The 25,313-nt window shown below is 42.3% G+C and overlaps 1 protein-coding gene across 4 annotated transcripts in view; it reads left to right on the top strand.

Moving 5' to 3' along the window:
- LOC126091908 (polycomb protein Sfmbt-like) overlaps positions 1-25,313 on the top strand; it is a 330,279-nt gene that overhangs the window by 206,458 nt on the left and 98,508 nt on the right. For all 4 annotated transcript variants that reach the window (XM_049907216.1, XM_049907218.1, XM_049907217.1 and 1 more), the window contains 2 exons: positions 15,318-15,452; positions 17,964-18,081. In XM_049907216.1, coding sequence (XP_049763173.1) covers positions 15,318-15,452; positions 17,964-18,081 — 253 coding nt within the window. The remainder of the gene's footprint in view (positions 1-15,317; positions 15,453-17,963; positions 18,082-25,313) is intronic.

Here is a 25,313-nt window from a genome sequence, read left to right as displayed (position 1 = left end):
TGTGTTGTCCCAAATTTCCATATACCATAGTATCATCTCCTTCTGCAGACAAGTGAAGGTGCCCTGGATGAACTGAAGTGACTCGTGTAGTAGGAATTTGGATTTGGATGGCTCAGTGTGTATGCAGGAGATGACAAATTTTGTGACTTGAATATGTTTTTTATGCTCCAGTAATTACAAGATCACATATAGCTTAGTGATGTAGTGTATGAACTGATTAAGTAACTGGATGTTCAAGACACTATTGACGCAAACCACAGATTAGAAAAGTGTCTCCTGCTTGGTCGTTTGTGTCTAAACTGAGATGTAATCATGGTCCTGGTACAGTATTTTACAGAATGTTAACTCACATATGTGTAGTCTCCCATGTGTACTGAAGAAGGAATTAAAAATTACTCTGAATCTTGTGATAATCCTGGGTGTCAAGTAGCTCCTTCTCAGTACAAAGACTGAAATTTCTTCCATATCTTTAGTGATAATATCCTTGTGTATTGATCAAAAATTGCTCTTTTTGTGAAAGGCCTTCCCCTTTATGAAACTGAATGCTGTCAATGTTGAATAAGAGAAGAATCTGTCCCACTGTGAGAGATTGCTACTGCAGGGTTACTGTCGCCTCAGCATGTACGGTGGGTATTGTGTCTTGGAGGTTCTGTTGGCCGTCTTATCTCCTTGTGGTGCATAGCATATATTACCTTCAGATTCATACGCCTTACCGATCTGTTCATCTGCTACCATAATGTAGCAGGTACCTCTTGAATGCACAATAAGACTTGTCGCTAAAGCTATTCCGTAGGTGTTCTTGCCTTCAAATACATTGTATGTTGTAAACAAGGAAGCACCTTGTCAAAAAAGAGGTCCAGAAACTTCTTTGGATCATTAACCTTCTGAATAATTTCCCTTATGATCATTGCTTCTTAATTATAAATGCATCTTGAATGGTGGAAATGAAAATATGCTTGATATTTTCCCTTGAAAACCTTACCTGATGCTCTCTGCCCACTCTTTTGATGATCAACTCCAGCTGCTGTGTTGCTGGTTTAGGGCTGTAGAAGAAGCAAAATATTCCAAAATCGTACATGGATAAGGAAGCCTGAAGTAATCTTTTAATAGTCAATGATAATATACTGGATGCTAATAGCTAATGTTGTGTAAGTCTTATAAGACTTTCCCGCTTTGATATCTGAAAACCAATATGACTGGAAGGACTACATAAAGATAGCTCCAGGAGCCCTATTAATTGTGTTGTCTGAAGATGATATGCCTTGGAGTAGAATTGTGAGACTTCAAAATGTTGAAAAGACACATGTGGGTTGTTTCTTGTGTAAGAAAGCCTGCTGTACATCGGTTTCCCCACAGAGGAATGATTTCTCACAAAATGCCAAAGTAGATGTTTAGATTTGAGAACCTAGTTCCCTATCTGCTCCAAAGCCTTCTCTAAATAATAACTCTTCTGAAAAATACTTGCCTTCCCTGGTTTCAGGCAGTATATGAATGTTGCCTCCTAACATGTGTTGGGAAATTTCCTATCTTCAGGCTTTGGCTGAAAAGAGTGACAGATTTATTTTGTGTTTCCTATAATGTGGTTCAAATTGATATAGCATACATTGTTACAGTCGGGCACTGTGTGTTGATGCATCAGGGAATATTGATCCGTCTCCTGTATGAGAAGGGGCAGTTATCTAATTCCTCATTGTCGAAAAAAATCTTGACTGCCTGTATCAACGATGGCACTGCCGTGACAGAAAGCTGTTTCCTGTCTCGCCACAGTTTTCATTCCAAAAACCCTGATAACCTCCCACGCTGTTGTCAATTTTTGTGGTGCTTGATGGTGATTAAATTGTCACAGAGCCACATGTCTGCTTCTGATAGCAGAGCAGCAACCCTCATTCCAGGTGGTCTTCACATGAACAGCTTGGCAGTTCATGATGATGTAATGTGATCAACCCATTCCTGAAACTTATCTCAGAGTTCAGTAAGAACCAGTTAACTGCTCAAGCAGTCCTGATGGGCATCTGTTTTGACAACTCCCAGTCAATCACTGGTTGATTTTTTAGATGCTCCCAAATCAAGTACTAGTTAGAGCATAAATTATAGGCTTCTTTCTACTGAACATAATTGACAAGTATGGAGAAAATATCTAGCGATCATTGGCAGAGAATGGTTGTACTAGTGCTGAAGTGCATGCTCTGCCCCTTGGTCAATGGCCATAACTCTTCTTTCAGTATGAAGTTCTCTACAGCTGTGTGTAAAGTTTCATCCCGGGTCCCATGGAGCTGATATTAACTTTTGTTGTGCACAGGCACATCATTATTTCTCTTTAAACTTCTTTTGAAAATCTCCCCACAGCAAATCAGTCACCACTTCACTAGTTGACACAACATGAGGTGAAGATACTCTTTTTTCTACTTTGTCTTGAATAAGCTTAATCTCTTTCCACAGTTCGTCCATTCCCTTCCTGGTAGCATTAAGTTCAGAAGAAGAAATAGGCAATACATTCCCGGATGTTATTCTCTCGGTAACTTTTCGATCTATAATTTCTCCAACCTGTTCCTCCAAACTACTTATATTTATGATATCAGAGTTCACTAATTTCTCTTTGAAGTTCCTTTCCACATTATCTACTCATGTATTAACACAAGTAATTTGCAATTGAATTATTGGCATTAAATTATCCTGCTTATCGACACTTTCTTTCAAAGTACTCAGCCCTTACTTTACAGCATTAAATTTAACATGGCACACATTTTCAAAGGATCCTAACTTTTCATTAAGCTCTGATTCTACACTATTACATTCGTCTTCAATATTCAGTTCTAATCTTTTTGTCAAATTCTGAAAATTATCATTCTGTTTCTGGCTGAAGTCAGCAAACATTTGATTTACATGAATAGTGAAGGAACTAGTCAATTCATTCTTTAAAACTAATTTCAGATTTTCTACTTCACTATTTAAGGCGTCAAATTCAGTCTTTAAAGTGTCCGTGCTTTCGCATAGATTACTAAATTCTTTGCTATGTGAGTGGACTTTGGAATTCAACAATCCTAAATTTGTTGTTTGGGCATTTAATTGAGAATTTACTAATTCTAGTTTTTCACTTAGTCGCATTTTGAGTTTTGATTAAATTTACTAACTCAGACCAGTCAGGCACTTCCATACTGTCATAGCCATAGCTGGTTCTTGAGTTTCCCTGACTTGTCATATGTTATCCATATTTTTGCAAGCTTTTGATCTTGCAAGCATTTGATCTTGCAAGCATTTAACTAACTTTAAGTATGATAACTACACTAATAAAGTTCACTGAACAGTTTGTACCACTTTTTACTAAAACAATAAAGTTCTGTTTTACGGCGGAGAACCTGCTCTGCATCAGTGAGTGGATGTGGAGGCAGGTCAGCACCGGTGAACAGCAGCTGGTGCCAGTGGCGTCAGATGTTGGTTTCCAAGTCTGCGTCCCCGCGATGTGTGTGTGAGAGCTCTACACTCCCTGCACCGGATCTTCTTAATCGAAGTGTTCTAGGCATATTTCTTCTTAGAGAAACACACTGGAATCTTCTTCTCTATTTCTCAATTCAAAATTTTGCTCCTTTAAATACTGAGCATGTTCTGTTGTCTCGGAGAATGATGGTACTAGTGCTGAAGTGCATGCTCTGTCCCTTGGTCAGTGGGCATAACTCTTCTTTCTGTATGAAGTTCTCTACAGCTGTGTGTTTGGTAAAATATCGTAGCATCTTGTGTACATGCAATTTGTACTAAGGCAAAATGATTGGGAAAGCTATAGGGTGAAATGATTTAGAAACTTATTGTCCAGGTGATTATGTAGAGGCAGGTAAAAGGACATACTGGTCTTCTGTATTGTGTGTAACAGTTACTGCACATGAGATGGTGTAGGGGCAAGAAACAAAATTAATTGTTACAAATATGGCCATACAAATCCTTAAAAGGGCCATTCTCTCTGGAGAGGTTACAGTCCCCCATCACAGCAGTCTTAATGTCTAAGATTAGTCTCTTGGAGACAGTGACCTTGTCTTTGCTAGAATGTTGAGCAGCATCTCTGACCGATGTCACTTGTTATAGCAATTCTTTCTATTGGTTGAAGATGAATGCTAACTTGTGTACAATGACTAAATAGCAATCATTCATACTTAAAAGATATCAACATGTGCACACGGTAGCATTTAAGCAGTCATTCTTCTTGCACTCCATACACAATTAGAGTTGGAAGAAACCCTAATAGGTGGTACCATGCTATGCACTTCAGTGATTTTCCAAGCATGGATATGGAAATTTTCAGTGTTCGTGCTGAAGCATTCAAGACACATGTAATTATAGTGTGTTGCTCTTCCACAGTATTTCATGTCGTATAATCCCTCTTACAGCTGAATATCCATCTTCATGACTTTGCACACTTGTAGAGGTAATTAATGTTAAGCAAGAGCATTATATTCATATTCTTAGTGAGACTTTGGTCACAGTCCCCTTTCTCTCTGCCTCACTGGGGAACCTGTTGCAGGTTGTAGCATTCAGAATTCCATCCAGACATTACTACTTAAAACACAAATTGCCGAGATATATTGCACATCTATGGGCATTAACTGTAATGAGGCACTATTGTTGATTAGGGAAATTCCAAAACATGACAAAATAATTTAATTGGATAGATACAAAATCTACTCACCAAGCGGCAGCAAAACACACATATAAAAGACTGATGTAATTTGAAAGTGTTCAGAGCCAGTGCCTCCTTCTTCAGGCAGAAGGGTTGAAGGGGAAGGAAGAAGGATGAAGGAAAAGGACTGAAGAGGTGTAGGAAAAGGGGTAGATTTCGGGAGAGTCACCCAGAACCATGGGTCAGGGGAGACATACCATAGGGGATGAGAAAGAAAGACTTAATGAATTAGAGGTGAATCCTAATGATATACGTATTTAAGACATAACGGTAAGACAAAACATTATGATCACTACTCACCATGAGGCTGAGTGCCACCCAGTGGCCTTGCAGTCTCATGTCATGGTGAAGAAGTTACATAAGCAGGATACAAATGAATGAGGAACTATTCTAGTGATGAAGTAAATGGGAAAAATCTACTTACATAAGTGAATTTAACAAAAGATAGATTCTTGTGGTCTTACCCCTGGGAACGAGAATCTCAGAAATGATGAAGCTTTCCAACTTTCAATGTGCTACTGTCATGAGCATCTGTGGAAAGTGGTTGAAAGATGGTGAAACGACAAGTAAGTAAAAAGGGGCTGGATAACCATACCTTGTCACAGGAGGTTGTCTGGAACTTGCCTAGTTTGTAAAGAGGTATAGGTGGCCACCTGTAGCAGTGTACGCAACAGTGTACAATGCTGGTGCAAACATTGCAGGCAACCCCCTACAGGTTCCTCTGTTGATCCAATGACATCATCAGTAATAATAGCAATGGGCATGGGATCAATGGAAATGTCACCTGATCGGATGAATCACATTTCTTGATACACAAGGTTAAGCTTAGTGTCTGGATATGTCATCATGCAGGCAAATGGCTGCAGAGAATGTGCACTATGCCATAGTCTCAATCCAGCGGGAGCAGTATTATGCTGTCCAGAACAATCACCTGGGCATCTGTGGGATGAACAGTAGTAATTGAAGGCACCATGTCAGCAGTGGACTACATGAACATTATTGCATATCACCTGTGTCCCTTCAAGCTTGATGTATTCTCTGACCGTGATGACAGCTTCCCGCAGGATAACTGTGCATGTCACAGAACCAAAATCATGCTACCGTGGTTTGACATGAATAACAGTGAACTCACATTGATGTCTTGGCCACTAAATTTACCTAATCTCAACCTGATGGAACACACATCTGTAACAGTATCGAGCACCAGCTTCACACCCACAAACCACTGGCCTGTAATTTACAGGAATTCTGTGATATGTAGACAGACATCAGGTGTTAAATATCTCTGGAAACCTAGCAAGGACTCGTCATATCAATGCTACGCACAAGCACCGCTATTATGCATTCCAAAGATGGACCAACACTCTATTAACATTTTGGGTACCAGTGGTTCCTGCCTGAAACAATGCTGTTACAAGGTGGAGACATTTAGTGATACATTGAGGTACTTTTATGAATGTAGTGCATTGTAGATCATTTACAGCATTCAGAGCAACAATTGGCATGGAGACTGTGCAACATGTTTGTAGGAGGTCGTGATGTTACTAGGCTTCCATATTTCAATCAGTAACAATGAAATCTCTCTCTCTCCCCCCCTCCCTACCCCTCCAACCTCTGACTTCCCTCTGCTCTCCCAATCCTTCTCTCTCCTCTCTGACTGACTGTTAAGGCCCCTTTTTCTCAGGAATGGGTAGAAATATCAAGTTCATATTTTTGTCGCATGCTAAGGTACGTGGCCCCAAGTTAGTGTAAAACATTTAAGCATCTAGGTCAATACAGTCAAAATGGTAAGGCTATTTATGTCACTTATTTTGATAGGTGCAAACTCATTCATCAAAATCTATAGGATTCTTCCCGTTGACCTAAAATCACGAAATTTGGCAAGAAGCAAGGCTTCACAATGCATGTAAGGAAAAAATCTGAAAACTGTTAAATCGTAATTATGTCACACATCTGGCAGGAGGAGGAACCACTGGCTTGCATATGTAATACTTATTTCATGTATGTGTTCTCCTGCCATCACTTGTTGAATAGAACTCACATCTATCTAACTACATTGTACATAAAAACTCTGCAAGCCACTGTTTGGTGTGCGGCTGGGGGTACCCTATACCACTTCATCATTTCGTTTCCTGTTCCACTCATAAATTGAATGAGGGGAAAAGACAACTATCTGTGTGAGTATGTATGTGCCCTAATTTCTTGTATCTTACCTTCATGGTCCTTGCGTGAAATGCATGTTTGTGGCAATAGAATTATTGTGCAGTCAGCTGCATATGCTATTTCTCTTAAGTTTCTGAATGTTGTTTCTCAAAAAGAATACGCTTTCCCTCCAGGGATTCTCATTTGAGTTCCTGAAGCATCTCCCTAACACTGGCATTTTGTTTGTACCTACCAGTAACAAATCTAGCAGCCGGTCTCTGAATTGCTTCATTGTCTTCATTTAGTCCAATCTGATACAGATCCCAAACACTTGAGCAGTAGAGTGTGTGCGGGAAACAGTGGAAATGTGCAGTGACCAGTTTTCGTCCGAAGCGCTGGGTGAATTCATTTGTCTGTTCATAAGGGGAGGCCGACATTGTTTGCCTGCTTTCAGTTGGTTGGTGACGTGCTGTGATGACAGAATCGCGGCGCGCGCACTACAGTCTTTCTCAAATGATTTTACAGGAACTATTTGGTAAAGAAAACTTCATTTTTTGCATTTAAGTGATACACTGTGTAAAATTTGAAAAAATTCGCAATGAAAAATAGAGACTACTGTGATTTTGCGTATGGTGCATATTACACAATATTTTCCTGCATATGAAATTTAGATAATGTTATTCTCTGCACACTCTGCTCAAGAATAGGCCATACTAGCATCTTATATACATTCCTAAATTTCTTCAACAAACCAGAGTCAATCATTCGCCTTCCCTATCACAATCAACAGTATCCTTGAAGAGCGTTCTGGTAGAGGAGCTCCAGAAAGCTTATGATGCATGCAAATTGTGCTGACGTAAATGTATTGATGCAGAAGGGGCAAAGAAGCAGCAAAGGCAATGCAGTTTTTTTTGGACAATCCCAGTATCACATGAAATGATAGGTGGTAGTAAACGGTCCTAGTGGTTCCACAGTGAAACCACTTCCGTAAAAAAAAATTATCACATACTTTCTGCAAGTTTCCTCTAGTATTTGTTACTTACTATGATGGAAAGTGTTAATTTGTGAAAAATTTTAAAGTAATATTTTTGTTGGAACTCGAAAGGTTGAGCAGTTGGTAATAATGTTCTGGTTCATCAGTGTATGTTGCAAGTATGAAATGGGGGTCAGTTGTCCACTAAGACACACTTAATTGTATTATGAAGCATGGCCACCATGGACTAGTATCAACACACAGATTTGGCTCCTAGTATGTCCAAGTTAAGGACAAGACTGTTTTTAGTCATGTTTGAATGGGGAATTATATGTAATGATGACGAGGACTACAAACCTATGATATTTAGTGGCAAGTCAACATTTTGTATGATAAAATTGTACTGCTTTGAGTCTTGATTTGACCCACGTTACCGAAATGGTTGCAGTTACGTCTTCTCTGGGGTTGGATAATGTCTCAGGAAATGGAATTGCTTCAGCTGAGGCATATTTTACTCTTAATGCCAATCAGTTTCTTCATTTCAGAGAGTGTATAAGGTCACCCAGTGTGAGGGTAATATTTACAAATTTTTTTCTGATGAGATGTAATACGGGCTCATTGTTTAACCTGCAGAGGGTTGATAATTTAAGGGCATTAGTTCATAAGATGTGACTAGCCTCATGGCTAGACTCCTATGGACAGCAGGCATCCTTTAGGATTGTGTAATACCAACTACAGAAAAAAGTACAATAATAGAATCATTTGTAGTGTATATTTCAAAATATGGTTAGCCCCCAGGGAGCTCGCCACTCTTTGGGCGGTTTTGTGCTTGGCTACTATGGGCCCCAGTCCTTGCAGCATCTTTTCCATTCCATGCTGCATGTCTATTCACTTGCTGTTCTTTATTCCCTCCCATGGGGAACATGTCTGGGAGGTTTTTGGAAATGTACTCTGCATTTTTTGTAGTCAGTATCAGAATACTGTCCACTGCTCCTTTTTTCTTTCTTCATTCACCTTCTCCAAACCTTCCTCCACTTCGGCATTCAAGTTTCCTCTTTTTCTTCTTTCTCCCTGTGCACTCCTGAAGGCTGGCCCACGTGCCTAATGTGTAATAGATGATTGGGTAATGTGTAATTCCCAGCCCCAGGTTGACAGGTAGGTTTCGCATGTACCCCCTTGTACAGGCCAGGCCCAGGAAGGGGTGATTACCTGAGCTGCTACCTTCACAAACTGCCAATTGGTCCCTCCGTCTGGTGTTCAGGAGGTGTGACCTGAGGTGTCAAGAATCATCTAAGGCGAGTTCACCCCCTTCTGAAGGGGGCCCCCAGTTGCAAGGAGCACGCCATTGGAGACACTGGCAATCATGGGGGATTTTCTCACAATGAGCCTATCATCTTCACAGTCAACGGCTATGAAACGTAAATGGACTGAGGCTAACAATTCAAAGACACTCCCAGCTGCACCAAGGTTCAATGTGTTTAGTATTCAGAAAGGTGTTGATACAGTTGCTGGCCCTGTGAAATCCTGCTCTCATTTATGCAATGGCACTTTGTTTTTGAAGAATACTTCTGATCCTCAAGCACAACTACTGCTAGCAGCTTCACTTCTCCATGGCTATCCTGTTGATGTCTAGGCCCATTGAACACTGAATTCTTCCCGTTGTGTTATTTACACTAGGCTGGTCAATGGTCTGACCAAGGCAGAAATCCAAACATACCTCTCTGATCAGGGTCTCATTGCCGTCCATCAGGTGATGAAAAAAGTAGGTGCCTTCTTAGTGCCCACACGCTCTCTCTTTCTCAGTTTTGATAGAGTGGTTCTTGTGTCGAAGATCAGAGCAGGTTATGCAGTTGTTACAGTCTGACTAGATATTCTGAACCCAATGAGCTGCTACCAGTGTCATCATTAAAAACACACTCGAGAGTCCTGTCGACACCCAGCCAAACATGTAACCTATGGTAGGGATGCTCACAAGGGTGATTGTCCACCTCCTCCTCCCCGCTGCATTAACTGCAGTGACGACCATGCCTCGTCCACCCACGACTATCCCGTGTATCTCGATGAGCCGGCTGTCAGGAGATCCGGTTGAAGGAAAAAGTGCCTTACCCGATCACTGGCAAGTTTTCAGCAGAGTCAGAAACTCTGCGTTCTACCTTATGTCACCTACAGTACTGTTCTTGATACATCTTGCTCCACAAAGGGCATGGCCATGCAGACAAGTGACATGAAATTTAGCACCGCGGTTATGAGATCACCCAGCATCAAGGTAGCATCCCGTCTCCTCCTCCAGCTGTGCAACATGCCACCAAACTTTCGCCTCACGGGGTAAAGTCACTAGCTACACAACTGTCAGGCTGGAAAGGACAGAAGGAATACTCCCGTGAAGACTTCCTATGTCCCTCCAGCCAACCAACATCTGAATCTTCCCCCTGCTAAATGGAAAGGCTCAAAAAAAAAAAAAAAAAAAAAAAAAAAAAAAAAAAAAAGGGGAAATGCTCTTCCCCTTGGCCTACTCGAAGATCCTCTTCGCGGTGTCACCACATGATACCCTTGCCTGGCCGACCTCTGTGTCGCCGTTGTGCACCACTAAATTTTTCTGCCCTGGACTCCACAGGCCGACAGCAGAAGAATGCCGACGCTTCTGTAGACCTCACAGAGCAGGATCCTCCTGCCTCTGCCCCCTAGCAGCAAGTCTTTGAAGGCTGGCACTCGGCTGCTGCCGATGGGACACCCCTTCATTTTTTCCTTGTCATTGCTCTCCTCCAGTGGAACATTCGTGGCCTTATATCCAACAAAGAGGATTTACAGCTGCTCTTAGATTCGCACCGTCCACTTGTTCTCTGCCTTCAGGAAACAAAACTGCATCCTCACAACCGCTTTGAGCTCTCGCATTTCTTTGTGGTCTGTTTCGACCTTACCGCCAAGGTCAGCATTCCATCTCATGGGGGAGTCATGCTGCCCAGAGGGTATGATGTTCACAGTCAACCCATCTTCCCAACTACTTGTCTTCAAACTGTCGCAGTTCGCCTTTTCTTTCCTCACTTGACCTTTTCCCTTTGTACCGTTTACACCCCTCTGTCATTCATTGTCACCAGGGGAGACTTCCTCCAGCTTAATGGGCATCTACCTCACTCATTTCTGCTGGTCAGTGACATTAAAGCGTACCATCCCCTTTGGGGTTCTCCCAGAACCTGTCTGTAAGGTGCCCTCTTTCCTGACCATCTCAGTCAACTTAACGTCCTCTGTCTTAACACAGGAGCACCCATGTTCCTCTCAGACGTCATGCACACCTATTCTCATTTTGATCTATCCTTCTGCACTGTCGAGCTTGCCCATCGTCTCGTTCTCTGACACACATTTGAGCGACCATTTCCCATGTGCTATCCGTTTGCTGACTTCTACCCCACCTATGTGCACACCCAAATGGCAGCTTACTAAGGTCGACTGGAGGCTTTACTCGTCCCTGGCGCCTTCAGTGAACATCATTTCCCCAGTTGCGACGACAAGGTAGAATATCTTAAAAATGTTATCCTTACCACTGTAGAATATTCCATTCCTCACACTTCCTCTTTACCATGCCGTGTCCCAGTCCCTTGGTGGACTGAGGCGTATGCTATGCAATTCGCACATGGAGACGTGATCTCCACGTTTTTAACCTTCATCCTATGATGGCAAACTGTTTTCATTATGAACAGATGCGTGCACAGTGTCGTCATGTTCTTCGGGACAGCAACAAAGCCAGCTGGATTTCATTAACTAGTTCTTTTAATAGTTCCATTCCCTCTTCCGTTTTGTGGGCCAACCTCCGACGGCTTTCTGGGACCAATATTCATTTCCCAGTTTCCAGCTTGACAATAGCAGACGATGTCGTCATGGATGCTATTGCTATCTCCAACACCTTGTGCCACCATTTTGAGGAGATTTCGAGCTTCTATCACCGCGCCTTCCTCCATCGGAAACAAGTGAAGGAGGCTCGGGCAATACCCTTCTCTTCTCAGAATCATGAGTGCTGCATTGCCGCCTTTACTGAGAGGTAGTTAGATCATGATCTCACTTCATCTCAGTCCTCCACCCCAGAGCCAGACACTGTTCACTTACAGATGTTGCAGCACCTTTTGCTTGTGGGCAACTTCACGCTACCTGCCACTTTCCCGGTGGGTGTGAACCCAACATTACCTTGGCTTCGTGTGGTGGCCTGTGTTTACCTTGGCCTTCTTTTGCTTCCTAAGAACACTACTTCAGACACACTCTGTCACATTAAGTTCCACGACCTTCGCTTGGAACTTTGTGATAGTACCTTTCTGTACACTGATGGTTCTCAGACTGGCCATGGTGTTGGGTGTGCCTTCGTCATTGATGCCGTGGTTTTTCGGTATTGGCTTCCAGAACACTGCATAGTATTTACAGCAGAGCTCTTCGCCCTGTATCAGACCACACAGTACATCAGATGACACAGGCTTTTAAATTGCGTCATCTGCTCAGACGCTCTGAGCACCCTTCAGAGCCCCTGTGTGCTGAACACTGTCCATCCCTTAGTGCAACATGTCCAGGAAAGTTGCCACTAGCTCACTCTTGATGGAGTCACTGTGATGTTTATATGGGTACGTAGTCACATTAGCCTGATGGGAAACAAGGCTGCTGATGCTGCTGCCAAGACTGCAGCCGCTAGTTCTTACATTCCCTCCAATGATCTCTGTGTTGCCGTCTGCCAGCAGGTGGTGTCATTTTGGCGTCACCACTGGTCCTCCCTTCATGGAAATGAGCTCCGGATTATTAAGCCTCTCCCAGCAGCTTGGATGACCACCTCTCTGCCCTCTTGCCACAAGGAGATCATTTTAACTAGGATGCATATTGGGCACTATCGTTTTAGCCACCGCCATTTATGAAGTGGTGCTCCCTTACCACGTTGTGTGCATTGCGATCAACTGTTGTCTGTTTGCCATTTTCTGATGGAATGCCCTTTTTTAACCCCTTATGTTCCCATTTGTGTTTTCCATCTGAGTAATCAGCTGTTTTAGCTAACAAAGTGTGGCTGTTGACCATGTTTCATTTCTCATCTGTCGTAGCAATATGGCAAAGGCCATTTAATTTTTAGTTCTGGACCTCAGTTTCTCAATGGTGTATTATAGACCTTTCTCCATGTCCCTGTTTCTTGTTGTCTTCTCTTCCGTCAATTGGGATTGACATGTAGTCATTTTTAACTTCTCTCTTTGTATTTGTGTTGTACGGTTTTGACATAGGCATGGTAAAGAGGAAGTGTGAGGAATGGAATATTCTACAGTGGTAAGGATAACATTTTTAAGATATTCTACCTTGTCGTCGCAACTGGGGAAATGATGTTCACTGAAGGCGCCAGGGACGAGTAAAGCCTCCAGTCGACCTTAGTAAGCTGCCATTTGGGTGTGCACATAGGTGGGGTAGAAGTCAGCAAACGGATAGCACATGGGAAATGGTCGCTCAAATGTGTGTCAGAGAACGAGACGATGGGCAAGCTCGACAGTTTGCACCAAAATAAAAAACAAAAAAAATTAAAGAATAAAAAATATTTTCCCACAGTCTATATCATAATCACAGCACTAGTCAAAGAGGAACATGGGCTTATGCATGTGTATAAACCGGTGAATATCAGGACACATTCCATCTTGCAGTCATTTAAGCTTACATGTCATTACTTCTCTACCCCACTCGGAGCACTAGTGGGGTCTTCTCACCACAGCAAAGCCCTCCCCCTCCCTCTCCGCCCCTTCCCAAAAAATATTTTCCAGATGTTCAAGAGATTTCTTAGAATAAACAAACAAAATACATACCCTGAGGTGACATAGGTCATGGGATACCTCCTAATAATGTGTCAGGCCTACTGTTGCCCAGCATAGTGCAGCAAGTCAATGTGGTATGGACTCAACAAGTTGTTGGAAGTCCCCTGCAAAAATATTGAGCCATGCTGCCTCTGTAGGCTTTGCAAAAGTGTTGCCAGTGCAGGATTTTGTACATGAACTGATCTTTCAATTCCTCCATGCTGCCCTCCAATGCTAAATTGGTGATCCCTTGATGCCTCAGAACATGTCCTAACAACTGATCCCTTCCTGTAGTCAAGTTGTGCCACAAACTTCTCTTCTCCCCAGTCCTATTCAATACCTCCTCATTAGTTATGTGATCTACTCATGTAATCTTCAGCATTCTTCTGTAGCACCCCAATCCTATTCAATACCTCCTCATTAGTTATGTGATCTACCCATCTAATCTTCAGCATTCTTCTGTAGCACCACATTTCGAAAGCTTCAATTCTCTTCTTGTCCAAACTATTTATCATCCATGTTTCACTTCCATACATGGCTACACTCCATACAAATACTTTCAATTATGTCCCACAAATGTTCAGTGGGATTTATGTCGGGCGATGTTAGAGGCCAAATCATTCACTCAAATTTTCCAGAATGTACTTCAAACCAATCGCAAACAGTTTTGGCCTGGTGATGTGCCACATTGTTATCCATTAAAATTCCTCATTGTTTAGGAAAATGAAGTCCATGAATGGTAGCAAATGGTCTCCAAGCAGCCAGACATAAACATTTCCAGCAATTATCAGTTCAGTTGGACCAGAGGCCTAGTCCATTACATGTAAACACTAGTCACACCATTATGGAGCCACCACCAGAGTGCACAGTGCCTTGTTGACAGCTTGGGTCCATGGTTTCATGAGATCTGCACCACACTCGAACCCTACTATTGTCAGCTCTTGGTTTTCCAGTCATCTAGGGTACAACTGATATGGTCACGAGCCCAGAAGAGGTGCTGCAGGTGATGTCTGACTCATGTCAGCTGTCTGCTGCCATAGCACTTTAATACCAAATTCTACCACACTGTCCTAGTGGATATGTTCGTTGTATGTTCCACATTGATTTCTGTGGTTGTTTCACATGGTGTTGTTTGTTTGTTAGTACTGACAACTGTGCGCAAATGCCGATGCTCTTGGTCGTTAAGTGATGGCCGTCAGCCACAGCGTTGTCCATGGTGAGCTGTAATGCCTAACATTTGATATTCTCGACACAATCTTGACACTGCAGATCTCAGAATATTGAATTCTGCAGTTATTTCCGAAATGGAATGTCCCATGCATCTAGCTCCAACCACCATTCCGTGTTCAGAGTCTGTTAATTCAGTTATGTGGCCATAATCACTTTGGAAATCTCTTGACATGAATAACCTGAGAACAAATAACAGTTCTGCCAGTGCACTGCCCATTTCTCCCTTGTTTATGCAATACTACCGCCATCTCTGTGTATGTGCATATCACTATCCCACGACTTTTGTCACCTCGATATATATGAACAAATTTATGAGAAAAATAATTTGCAGTTGTTCTTACAAAAGCCTTTATGAAGTATGTTATTTCTGACAAGAAGTAATGGGACCCATTTTCAGTATTACTGTATTTTAAAGTTAGTAGTGTTTTTTAAGTTACCAGTGTTTAGGTCAACAAACATGTGAATTCTTTAATGTCTGAGAACATTACATGTGTGTTTTGTTTCTTTCAAGGTTACAAAGCATTGCTAAGGTATGAGGGCTTCGGACAAAATGGTAGCAAGGATTTCTGGCTAAATTTGTGTTGTAATACTGTGCATCCTGTTGGATGGTGTGCAACCAGAGGAAAGCCGCTCATTCCACCAAAGAGTAAGTAAATTTAGTTTAAAGTAGCTGAAATAAATATGTATGTTCTGTATTAACTGCTCATCATGGTTCTTGAGAAATAACAATGAGCCATTCTTACAAGTGAAATTAATGATGAATCATAGTTTGTGTATTTACAGACAAGGCTGCTTGTTTTATTGTCTATGTATACAGGGTGTTACAAAAAGGTACGGCCAAACTTTCAGGAAACATTTCTCACACACAAAGAAAGAAAATATGTTATGTGGACATGTGTCCGGAAACGCTTACTTTCCATGTTAGAGTTCATTTTATTACTTCTCTTCAAATCACATTAATCATGGAATGGAAACACACAGCAACAGAACGTACCAGCGTGACTTCAAACACTTTGTTACAGGAAATGTTCAAAATGTCCTCCGTTAGCGAGGATACATGCATCCACCCTCCGTCGCATGGAATCCCTGATGCGCTGATGCAGCCCTGGAGAATGGCGTATTGTATCACAGCCTTCCACAATACGAGCACGAAGAGTCTCTACATTTGGTACCGGGGTTGCGTAGACAAGAGCTTTCAAATGCCCCCATAAATGAAAGTCAAGAGGGTTGAGGTCAGGAGAGCGTGGAGGCCATGGAATTGGTCCGTCTCTACCAATCCATCGGTCGCCGAATCTGTTGTTGAGAAGCGTACGAACACTTTGACTGAAATGTGCAGGAGCTCCATCGTGCATGAACCACATGTGACGTACTTGTAAAGGCACTTGTTCTAGCAGTCCAGCTAGAGTATCCCGTATGAAATCATGATAACGTGCTCCATTGAGCGTAGGTGGAAGAACAAACTAAAATGAGCTCTAACATGGAAATTAAGCGTTTCCGGACACATGTCCAATAACATCTTTTCTTTATTTGTGTGTGAGGAATGTTTCCTGAAAATTTGGCCGTACCTTTTTGTAACACCCTGTATATACTCGACCAGAATGTGGCCACATGCCTATCTGCAGCTGTTGTCTAATTTACTCTTGTGCCCTCAAAGAATTTCCGTACATTCTTTGGAAAATTTTCCTTAAACATGACTTTTAGTGGCGTATAGATTATCCTCTTCCTTCCCAGCTGAAAGTCGGTATTTTAACAGGATGAGGACATGCTAAAAGTCAATTAATACAAAATTTATGGAAATTACATGAGAACAGAAAAGCGAATTATACCATTGCCGTAGATAGGCATGTTGGACAATACAGATCCAGTCTATATAAATAAACAATAAAATGAGCAGTGGCTTTGTTTAATTTCATTCCTCAGCTTAATACAGGCTAAAGGACACTTTGAATACAAAAGTTGGGAATGAATGACAGGCGAACTATCATAAATTAACTGTATAGTGCATAGTAATATAGTTTAATTCAATTTATCCTTTTCTATGTAATGCCTGTCTTGTCATGTGTTTTAGTAGTGTGTTTCGTTCTCTCTCCTCTTCCTTCTCCAAACTCTCCCCTCCCCCCCCCCTCGCCGCCCCACCCCTTGCCGCCGCCCCACCCCTCGCCGACCCCCCCACCCCTTGCCGCTGCCCCACCCCTCGCCGACCCCCCCACCCTTCGCCGACCCCCCCCTCGCTGACCCCTCCCCCTCGCCGCCAAACACCCCCCCCCCAATGCCTCGCTGCCTCCCCCCCCCTCGCCGCCTCCAAGTTTCACCTCTTCTCTCAACCACCTTTGCCCTCTCAACCACCTTTGCCCTCTCAACCACCTTTGCCCTCTCAACCACCTTTGCCCTCTCAACCACCTTCCTCTTTTCCATCACTCCCTCTCCCTCTTGTTTCAGATGAGTGTAATGAGAGAGTGATGACATCTAGTTTGGTCTCTAAATCCTTATACTACCTGAGAAACAAGAATGTAGTATGATTGTCGCTATCTGGACAAAGTGTGCTACCAAGGAAAGCTACTGAACTTACAAGTTCTTCACAAGCCTTACATAAGCTAGGTTCGTGATTCTTAAACAGTTCATGGTAGCATGGACGGATTCTTTCGTATTTAATTTTCTCATCTGAAATTTTTTGTGTTAAACTTTTATTGACTTGGTAAGTGTAGGACCTGTTGTGATAATGTTTTCTCATTACTTTAGGGACGCTAAAATAATAAGAATTTAGAAGCAGAATGAGTGTAGGGAAGTGGTGTTCTTCGTACTGTACCACATAGTGGACAGTATTGCGGAACATGTAAATAATAAAATATCCTGCTGTATGTTATAATTTAAAAGTAATTTCAAAGTCTGCAAAACTGATAACTGTAAATAGAGTTGCATTTGATCTGTTATCCAATAGTATATGTTCCCCTCTGTTCATGTGATGGAGTATTTGGATTAATTTATGCAGCAAAATTTTCATTCACTCATCTGTATTTAATTATTCATTCTCTTAGAAATGCCTGTTGACTGGTTCATGATCTTAGAGGTAAGTATGAAGTAAGCAAATAGCAACCAAAGTTTGGATGGTCAATTGAACTGGTTGTTAAAATATTGATGAAGTTTATCTTTCTTGCAGCAATTCAAGACAAATATAAAGACTGGAAAGAATTTCTTGTTAAAAGACTGACTGGTGCGCGGACTTTACCTTCAAATTTTTCAACGAAGATTGAAGATAGTCTCATATCCAGATTTAGGTAACAAAGGTTTCTAAATAAAACAGTATCAAATAATTGTCCAGTACAGTGTATTTCAGATAAAGTAATCTTTGTAGGGCAGCATATATGACACACTATATTTTTTATTCAAAAAGTGTACTGACGGCTTAACAAATAAAGAAATGTGGGGAGCATACTGATATACCAAGGACTAATAGGTCTACATCTCATCGCAAATCTTCCACCATGAATCATTTTGGTTGTGGTGGTCCTGCAAAACTAATACAATCATTGACTGTAGGAGGAACACTACCCTCAGAATATTTATAAATAAAATATCACACAAAATACAAGAGATAAAATACAGACATAATTTTCATTGCCATGTCAGCACATTACATATTGTTAACAACATTTTAGTTACATTATAACTAATGTAATATTGCCTGATTAGTTAAAAATGAGTATAATGTTGATTGTGGAAAGTAATAATTTTAATTTCGTGTACCGGCAACTAAAAGGAAGATTATGGTGATTTGTGTTTATATTAATCCAACAGACATTATTCTGTACGCGTTTTGGAATACAATTGTAAAATTAGTTAACTGTGTTATTTTAAAACTCTATCTCATTTATATTCCAACAAGTAAAGTAACAATATTATGAAAAGGATAGTTGCTACTCAGCATATAGCGGAGATGTTGAGTCACAGTTAGGCACAACGAAACGACTGTCACAATATAAGCTTTTGGCCAACAAGGCCTTTGTCGAAAATAAACCACACACACACACACACACACACACACACACACACACACACACACACACACTCATGACTGCAGTCTGCCAGCTGAAGCCATTCTGCAAACAGTGGCAGCAGTGCATGATGGGAGAGGTAAATGGATGGGGGTAAGCTGGGGTAGGGAGGGGGGCAGATAGCGGGGTAGGGGGACAGTGAATTGCTGCTGGGGAGCCCACGGGGATGAGGTGGAGAGAGGGTAGGACAGCTAGGTGCAGTCGGGAGGTTAGATGGAAGTCAAGGGAGAGATGGAGGGGGGAGGGGGGGAATAGTGGAAAAGGAGAGAAGTAAAAAGACTGGGTGCGTTGGTGAAATAGAGAACTGTATAGTGCTGGAATGGGAACAGGGAAGGGGCTGGATTGATGAGCACAATGACTAACAAAGGTTGAGGCCAGGAGGGTTATGGGAACGTAGGATATATTGCAGGGAGAGTTTCCACCTGCGCATTTCAGGAAAGTTGGTGTTGGTGGGAACGATCCATATGACAAAGGCTGTGAAGCAGTCATTGAAATGAAGAATGTTGTGTTGGGAGTTGTGCTCAGCAGCAGGGTGATCCAATTGTTCCTTGGCCAGTTTGTTGGTGGCCATTCATGCGGACAGACAGATTGTTGGTTGTCATGCCCCATAAAATGCAGCACAGTGGTTGCAGCTCAGCTTGTATGTCACCTGACTGCTTTCACAGGTGGCCCTGCCTTTGATGGGATAGGTGATGTTTGTGACTGGACTGGAGTAGGTGTTGGTGGGAGCATGTGTGAGACATGGAATCAGGGGTTATGTAGGGATGGACGAGTACACTGTGTAGGTTCGATGGACAGCGAATACCACTGTGGGAGGGATAGTGGGTAGGACATTTATCATTTCAGGGACACCGAGAGGTAGTCAAAACCTTGGCAGAGAATGTAATCAGGGTATATATGCCCTGGGAAATCCCGGAAAAACCTGGGGAATTTTTTCGTCTTGGTGAAAACCGGAAAAAATCCTGGAATTTTTTAGAATTCCAGGAATTTTCATTGTTTCAGTTCTCAGATAAATTTTTGTGGTTTTGACTGGTAAGAACTGATAATCTAACAAAGAATTTTATTTTAGCCAGCTACTGTGGAATAATTCTGCAGCAATAAATCTTAAACGAGGGAAAGAAAACCAAAGTAAACTTAAGTTTCAAAGGAAATGTGCCATTTCCAACAACAAAACACGGTGCACACACAGGTATCTGCCAACACCAAAATGTGTCAAAGGCTTTAGGACGAAGACTACGCAATACTTCGTAACAACAAACTGCTTCCGATGACCGTGACATTACAACGGTTTACTGTGGGTTCGTTTGAGCAGTAGCCAGTGGGCTGGTGTGCATGTGCAGTTGAGTCACGTATGAACAGTACCTTCTCCCACTTATGGCTACTTGAAGTACGGCACTTAGCTGTATCAGCAAAAGCAACAAGCAGCCAGACACTACTCGGAAAAATTCTTCTGGCGTTCCCAAGCTGGCAGAGTCACGCATGCGCAGAGCAGTCGAAGTTGCAGTGGAGAGGGTGGTAATCTACACGTGACCCATGTTAAGGTTTAGTAACTTCTTTGTGTCTTCTTCATTTACAACTCACATCAAATGAAAACAAAAAGGATTTCTGTGGGAGCTAGCAAGTGAAATAATATACATTCACATACTTATGGAAGTCTAAAATATGTTGTTAGTTTTAGTTTCCTGGTTTTATTTTGTTTCCAGATTTTTGGCAGCCAAGTATTAATTGCCTTGCACAACACTGATGTTATTTTTGTCGATTTGCTAAAGAAAATTTGCTTTTATTAATCTTTTCTGCAAAGGCAGTTAATTTATTTGAAATGGAGTTTTTCATTTCACAGTATTGGCTAGCATCAACTGTTTGCTGAATTACAAGTGCCATTTTTTATCTCCTGGCACGTATGGTGTTATGCCATAATGAAGAACTAAACATGAGATAATACAGTACTGGTACTCCAAGAAAATTTGCAGCCCGAAAACCACACTGATAAGCTTAATATCAGGTTGAGACCTGCTTCTTTGTTAATGTGGGCATATGAATGTGCACTTTCAACCGAATTACGAATTTTAGTCTGGTTTGCGAAATTCTAATGCTCTTGGAGTACCCTCTGATGTTCTGTTTCATTTATGATGTAATGTAAGATCCCTTAAACCTATATAGGTGTGAACTTGGGCCCTTCCTATGTCATCGTAGCTGCACACGCTCAGTAACATCATCGTAGCTGCACACGCTCAGTAACGTCATTTTCTGTTGCTGTCTGACAATTGCTGAAACGAATTGTAACAGGTTGCTGGTAAATATTGCGAATGGTGGTTAAAAAGCATTACTTTCAAAGTAAATTTCATTTTACGCAAGTTGAATGATGTTTTGTGTGAATGTGCTTTGAATTTCTTAAATCACAGGGTGTTTTATTCTCATTTAAAGTTTAACACACTGAGGGCCAACCACTTAGAAGAATTTCAAGCCCAGACATTTATGTATTATTGAAAATTTTGCTGGTACATTTGTATTACATACATTAAAGTGTAACACGTGCAAAAAAGACCAATCTGAAAGCTTAGTTTTTCTTGTAGTTACACAATGTAGATTAATTTAAACCATTAACTTTTCCTATTTATGTGTTCGCGCTACTGAACAGTGATGCTGGTTGTTATTGGCTGAGGTCATGTGGTAGCGTTCTCGCTTCCCACGCCCGTATTCCCGGGTTCGATTCCCGGCAAGGTCAGGGATTTTCTCTGCCTTGTGATGACTGGGTGTTGTGTGCTGTCCTTAGGTTAGTTAGGTTTAAGTAGTTCTAAGTTCTAGGGGACTGATGACCATAGATGTTAAGTCCCATAGTGCTCAGAGCCATTTGTTACTGGCTGACTACATCACAGTGTTCTATTGTTCTATGCTCTGAATATCTGCTATCATCGGCTGGCAAGATCACATGGCATCAGCTATGATTGGCTTACTAAAGCGCATTGCAATGTTGATTTCAGTGCTTCGGAAAGTAATGTGCTGCGTTTGGTGGAATTCAGATGTATACCTTCGTCATACAAAAATATGCAGCATACGTGCTGCTGTGCATCAAAGATCTTTCCAAAAATGCATTTTTTAAAATTTATTTATTTATTTTATTTTTATTTATTTATTTATTTTTATTTTTTTGGGTGGGTGGGTGGGTGTTTTCATTTTTTAAAGTGCAGGAAAGTTCTACGCCGGTGTATAAAATCTTAACCATTCAAAGGGTCGATAAGTTTTATGGTACCAAGAGAAAGTATTCTGTCACTTAACACAGAAAAAGTGTATTTTCGCCGGGGAAAAAGTATATTGTTAACCAGAACATGTGGGAAAAATCCAGGAATTTTTTTTCCCTTGTCCATGTGTACACCCTGGTAATTCAGTTGCTCACGTCCTGAGTGGTACTGATTCATGAGGGGAGTGCTCCTGTGTGGCTGGACAGTGAGACTTTGGGAGGCCTTGGGAGATTGGAAAGATAAGGCACAGGAGATTTGTTTTTGTAGAAGGCTGGGAGCATAACTGCGGTCTGTAAAGGCCTCAGTGAGACCCTTGGTATATTTTGAAAAGGACCACTCCTCACTGCAGATGAGACAACTACGGGTGGCTAGACGTGTGGAAGGGACTTCCTGGTATGGAACAGGTGGCACCAGTCAAAGTGGATGTATTGCTAATGGTTAGTAGGTTTGATATGGACAGAGGTATTGATGTAGCCATCTTTGAGGTGCGGTCAACATCTAGGAAGGTGGGTTGCTGGGTTGAGTAGGACCAGGTGAAGCAAATGAGGAAGAAGCTGTTGAGATTCTGGAGGAATGTGGATAGGGTGCCCCCCCCCCCCCCCTCCTTTAGAAGACTCATGGTTGGTATAGGATGGTGCCATGTGGGTGCTCATAGCTGTACGATTTGTTTGTAAGTAATGCCCCTTCCCTGTTCCCATTCCAGCATTACACAGCTCTCTATTCCTCCAATGCACTCTGTCTTTCTACTTTTCTCCTTTTCCACTCCCCCCCCCCCCCCACCCCCCCACCCCCCACCCGACTGCACCTAGCTGCCCTACCCTCTCTCCACCTAGTCCTTGTAGTCCTTGTAGGCTTCCCAGCAGCACTTCACTGTTCCCCACCCCTACCCTGCTATCCCTCCCCCTCTCTGTCCCAGCCTCCTCCTTACCCCCACCCATTTGCCTCTCCCACCATGCACTGCTGCCGCTGCTCACAGTGTGGCTTCAACTGCCAGAGACTGCAGTCATGTACGTGAGTTGCATTTCCGTGCGTGCGCGCGCTTGTGTGTGTGTGTGTGTGTGTGTGTGTGTGTGTGTGTGTGTGTGTGTGTCCACTTCAACTGGGCCAGCAGCTGTACTCTTAGTGGTCTATTTTCGACAAAGGCCTTGTTGGCTGAAAGCTTATATTATGACAGTCTTTTTGTTGTGCCTGTCTGGAACTCAGCATCTCCGCTGGATGCTGAGTAGCACTGGATTTTCCATCAAGTAAAAGTAAAATACACACACACACACACACACACACACACACACACACACACAGAGAGAGAGAGAGAGAGAGAGAGAGAGAGAGAGAGAGAGAGAGAGAGAGAGAGTCACTGTTGCCTCCAGGGACTGAGGTGTGACTGTGGGGAGCAATGATCACAGCTGGGGTGGGTAGTGATGGTACAGAAAAGGTGTCTGGTAGGGATAGCATGGTAGTACCTGAAGGAGTATGCAGGGATGTGGGGTTGCCAAGTGCAGCATCTGGAGTTGGGGGGGGGGGGGGGGTGAGAGGGGAGCAGCAGAGAATGAGTAAGGACTATGGCTATGCAGGTCTGCTTGGGATTTTTTTTTTTTTGGGGGGGGGGGGGGGGACTGAAATGGAAGCAGGGAAGGGGATAGAGGCAAACGGATGTCAGGGATTAGCGATGATTGAGGCCAAAGAAATTACAGGAACAATAGACATGTTGCACAGAGAGTTCCCAAATGTCCAGTTCAGAAAAGCTGGTGTTGATGGAGAGAATCCAGATGACTCAGATTGTGAAGCACTCTTTGTTTGAAGTCAAGCAAATGTGAATGGTCCAGTGGTGATGGCAGAATGTATAGGAAAGAGGTCTTGCTTCTAGATATTTTACATATATTTGTTGAGTCTTTGGGCAAGGGTGTGGGAGCAGGGGTATAATAGGGTTAGACAAGGCTATTGCATATGTTGGTTGAGCCAGCCAGTCAGTCAGTGGGTATGTAGAGAATGGTAGGTGGCTTTCCATGACTTTTATCTAATTTTGTTTTCATCTTAGTTTTTTTACTATATTTTATCTGGTTTAATCCTTTTTGTACAATATTTAATAATACAGTATTAATGAGTTTTTAAGGTATTATTACACATTTCTTGCCCTCCACTTTTGATCCTGCTCCTTCTTTGTAAGTCACAATATAGAGAAGTTTCTCAATCCTTAGTCACCACCCAGTCCCATGAATTGTTCTTGTGTTGTAACTGAGCTCGAGGAATCCCCCCAAATGGCCTTATCATCAAATTACTAATATCCAGCTGCAGTTCACCCTTCCACAGTGTTCTCTATCTGTTCAAACTCAATCAGTCCATAGCCCTCACCAATATAGCCCTTCAAAACAACACCTCAGAAAACTGTACAATCTATTCATCTCATTTCTAGCCGTGGACTACCACTATCCACCATCACCATAAGAGCCTCCATTGTACCTTCACCACATCCCTTTGTAACTGCCAAACCCTCCTTGCAACCGTAACATATTTTTACACCCTCATTAATTTCTTCACACCATGCAATGGGACCCAGAGGTTAAACAAAACCAAAATACAATTATGAGCCTGCCCTCCAAAAGCCTTTGCCCACAGAAGTATCATTGCTTTCCAAAGGCCTCACCTTTTGCCCCACTCCTAAGTTCAGTCATGATGGGCTCCTTAAAGACTTCCTATCTTCCCAGTCCCTACAATAGAATCACTATTCACCACCAGCCATACCATTCGGACTCAACTCAAAGCCAATATTGAACTCTGGGGTACTAAAGTTACTCTTACAGCTGTGACAAACACCATTCTCACTGAATCATCACCTGCAAAGTTTCCAAAAGTTACTAAACTTAAACAGGGTTGCCACAAGTTCTGGAAATCAGGGAATTTCAATTGTGTCAAGGAAAATCAGGGGAATATCGGAGAAATTCAGAAAAAAATAAAATACTGGAAAATCTTGTTTTTGTCTCAGTAGATGTAATGGTTTGTGGTTTGTTCACTGACATGTCCGTGCATCGTCACTAACTGGGCGCAGCACAGTATGTTTGCCACTTCCCTACTCCCTCATTCCTATTGCTTCTCCCCTTCCTACCATTCCCATCAGCTTGCAGTCAGTGCTACTACCACTTCCTGCCAGTATCCTAACAGCCACCGACAAGAGGCAGGGAGGTATGAGGAGACTGTTGACACAGCAGCCAGAGATGGTGG

Source organism: Schistocerca cancellata, chromosome 7 (assembly GCF_023864275.1).
Source record: "Schistocerca cancellata isolate TAMUIC-IGC-003103 chromosome 7, iqSchCanc2.1, whole genome shotgun sequence".
Classification (NCBI taxonomy): domain Eukaryota; kingdom Metazoa; phylum Arthropoda; class Insecta; order Orthoptera; family Acrididae; genus Schistocerca; species Schistocerca cancellata.
Note: the sequence above shows the minus strand (reverse complement) of the source record. Positions and strands in the feature narration are given on the sequence as shown.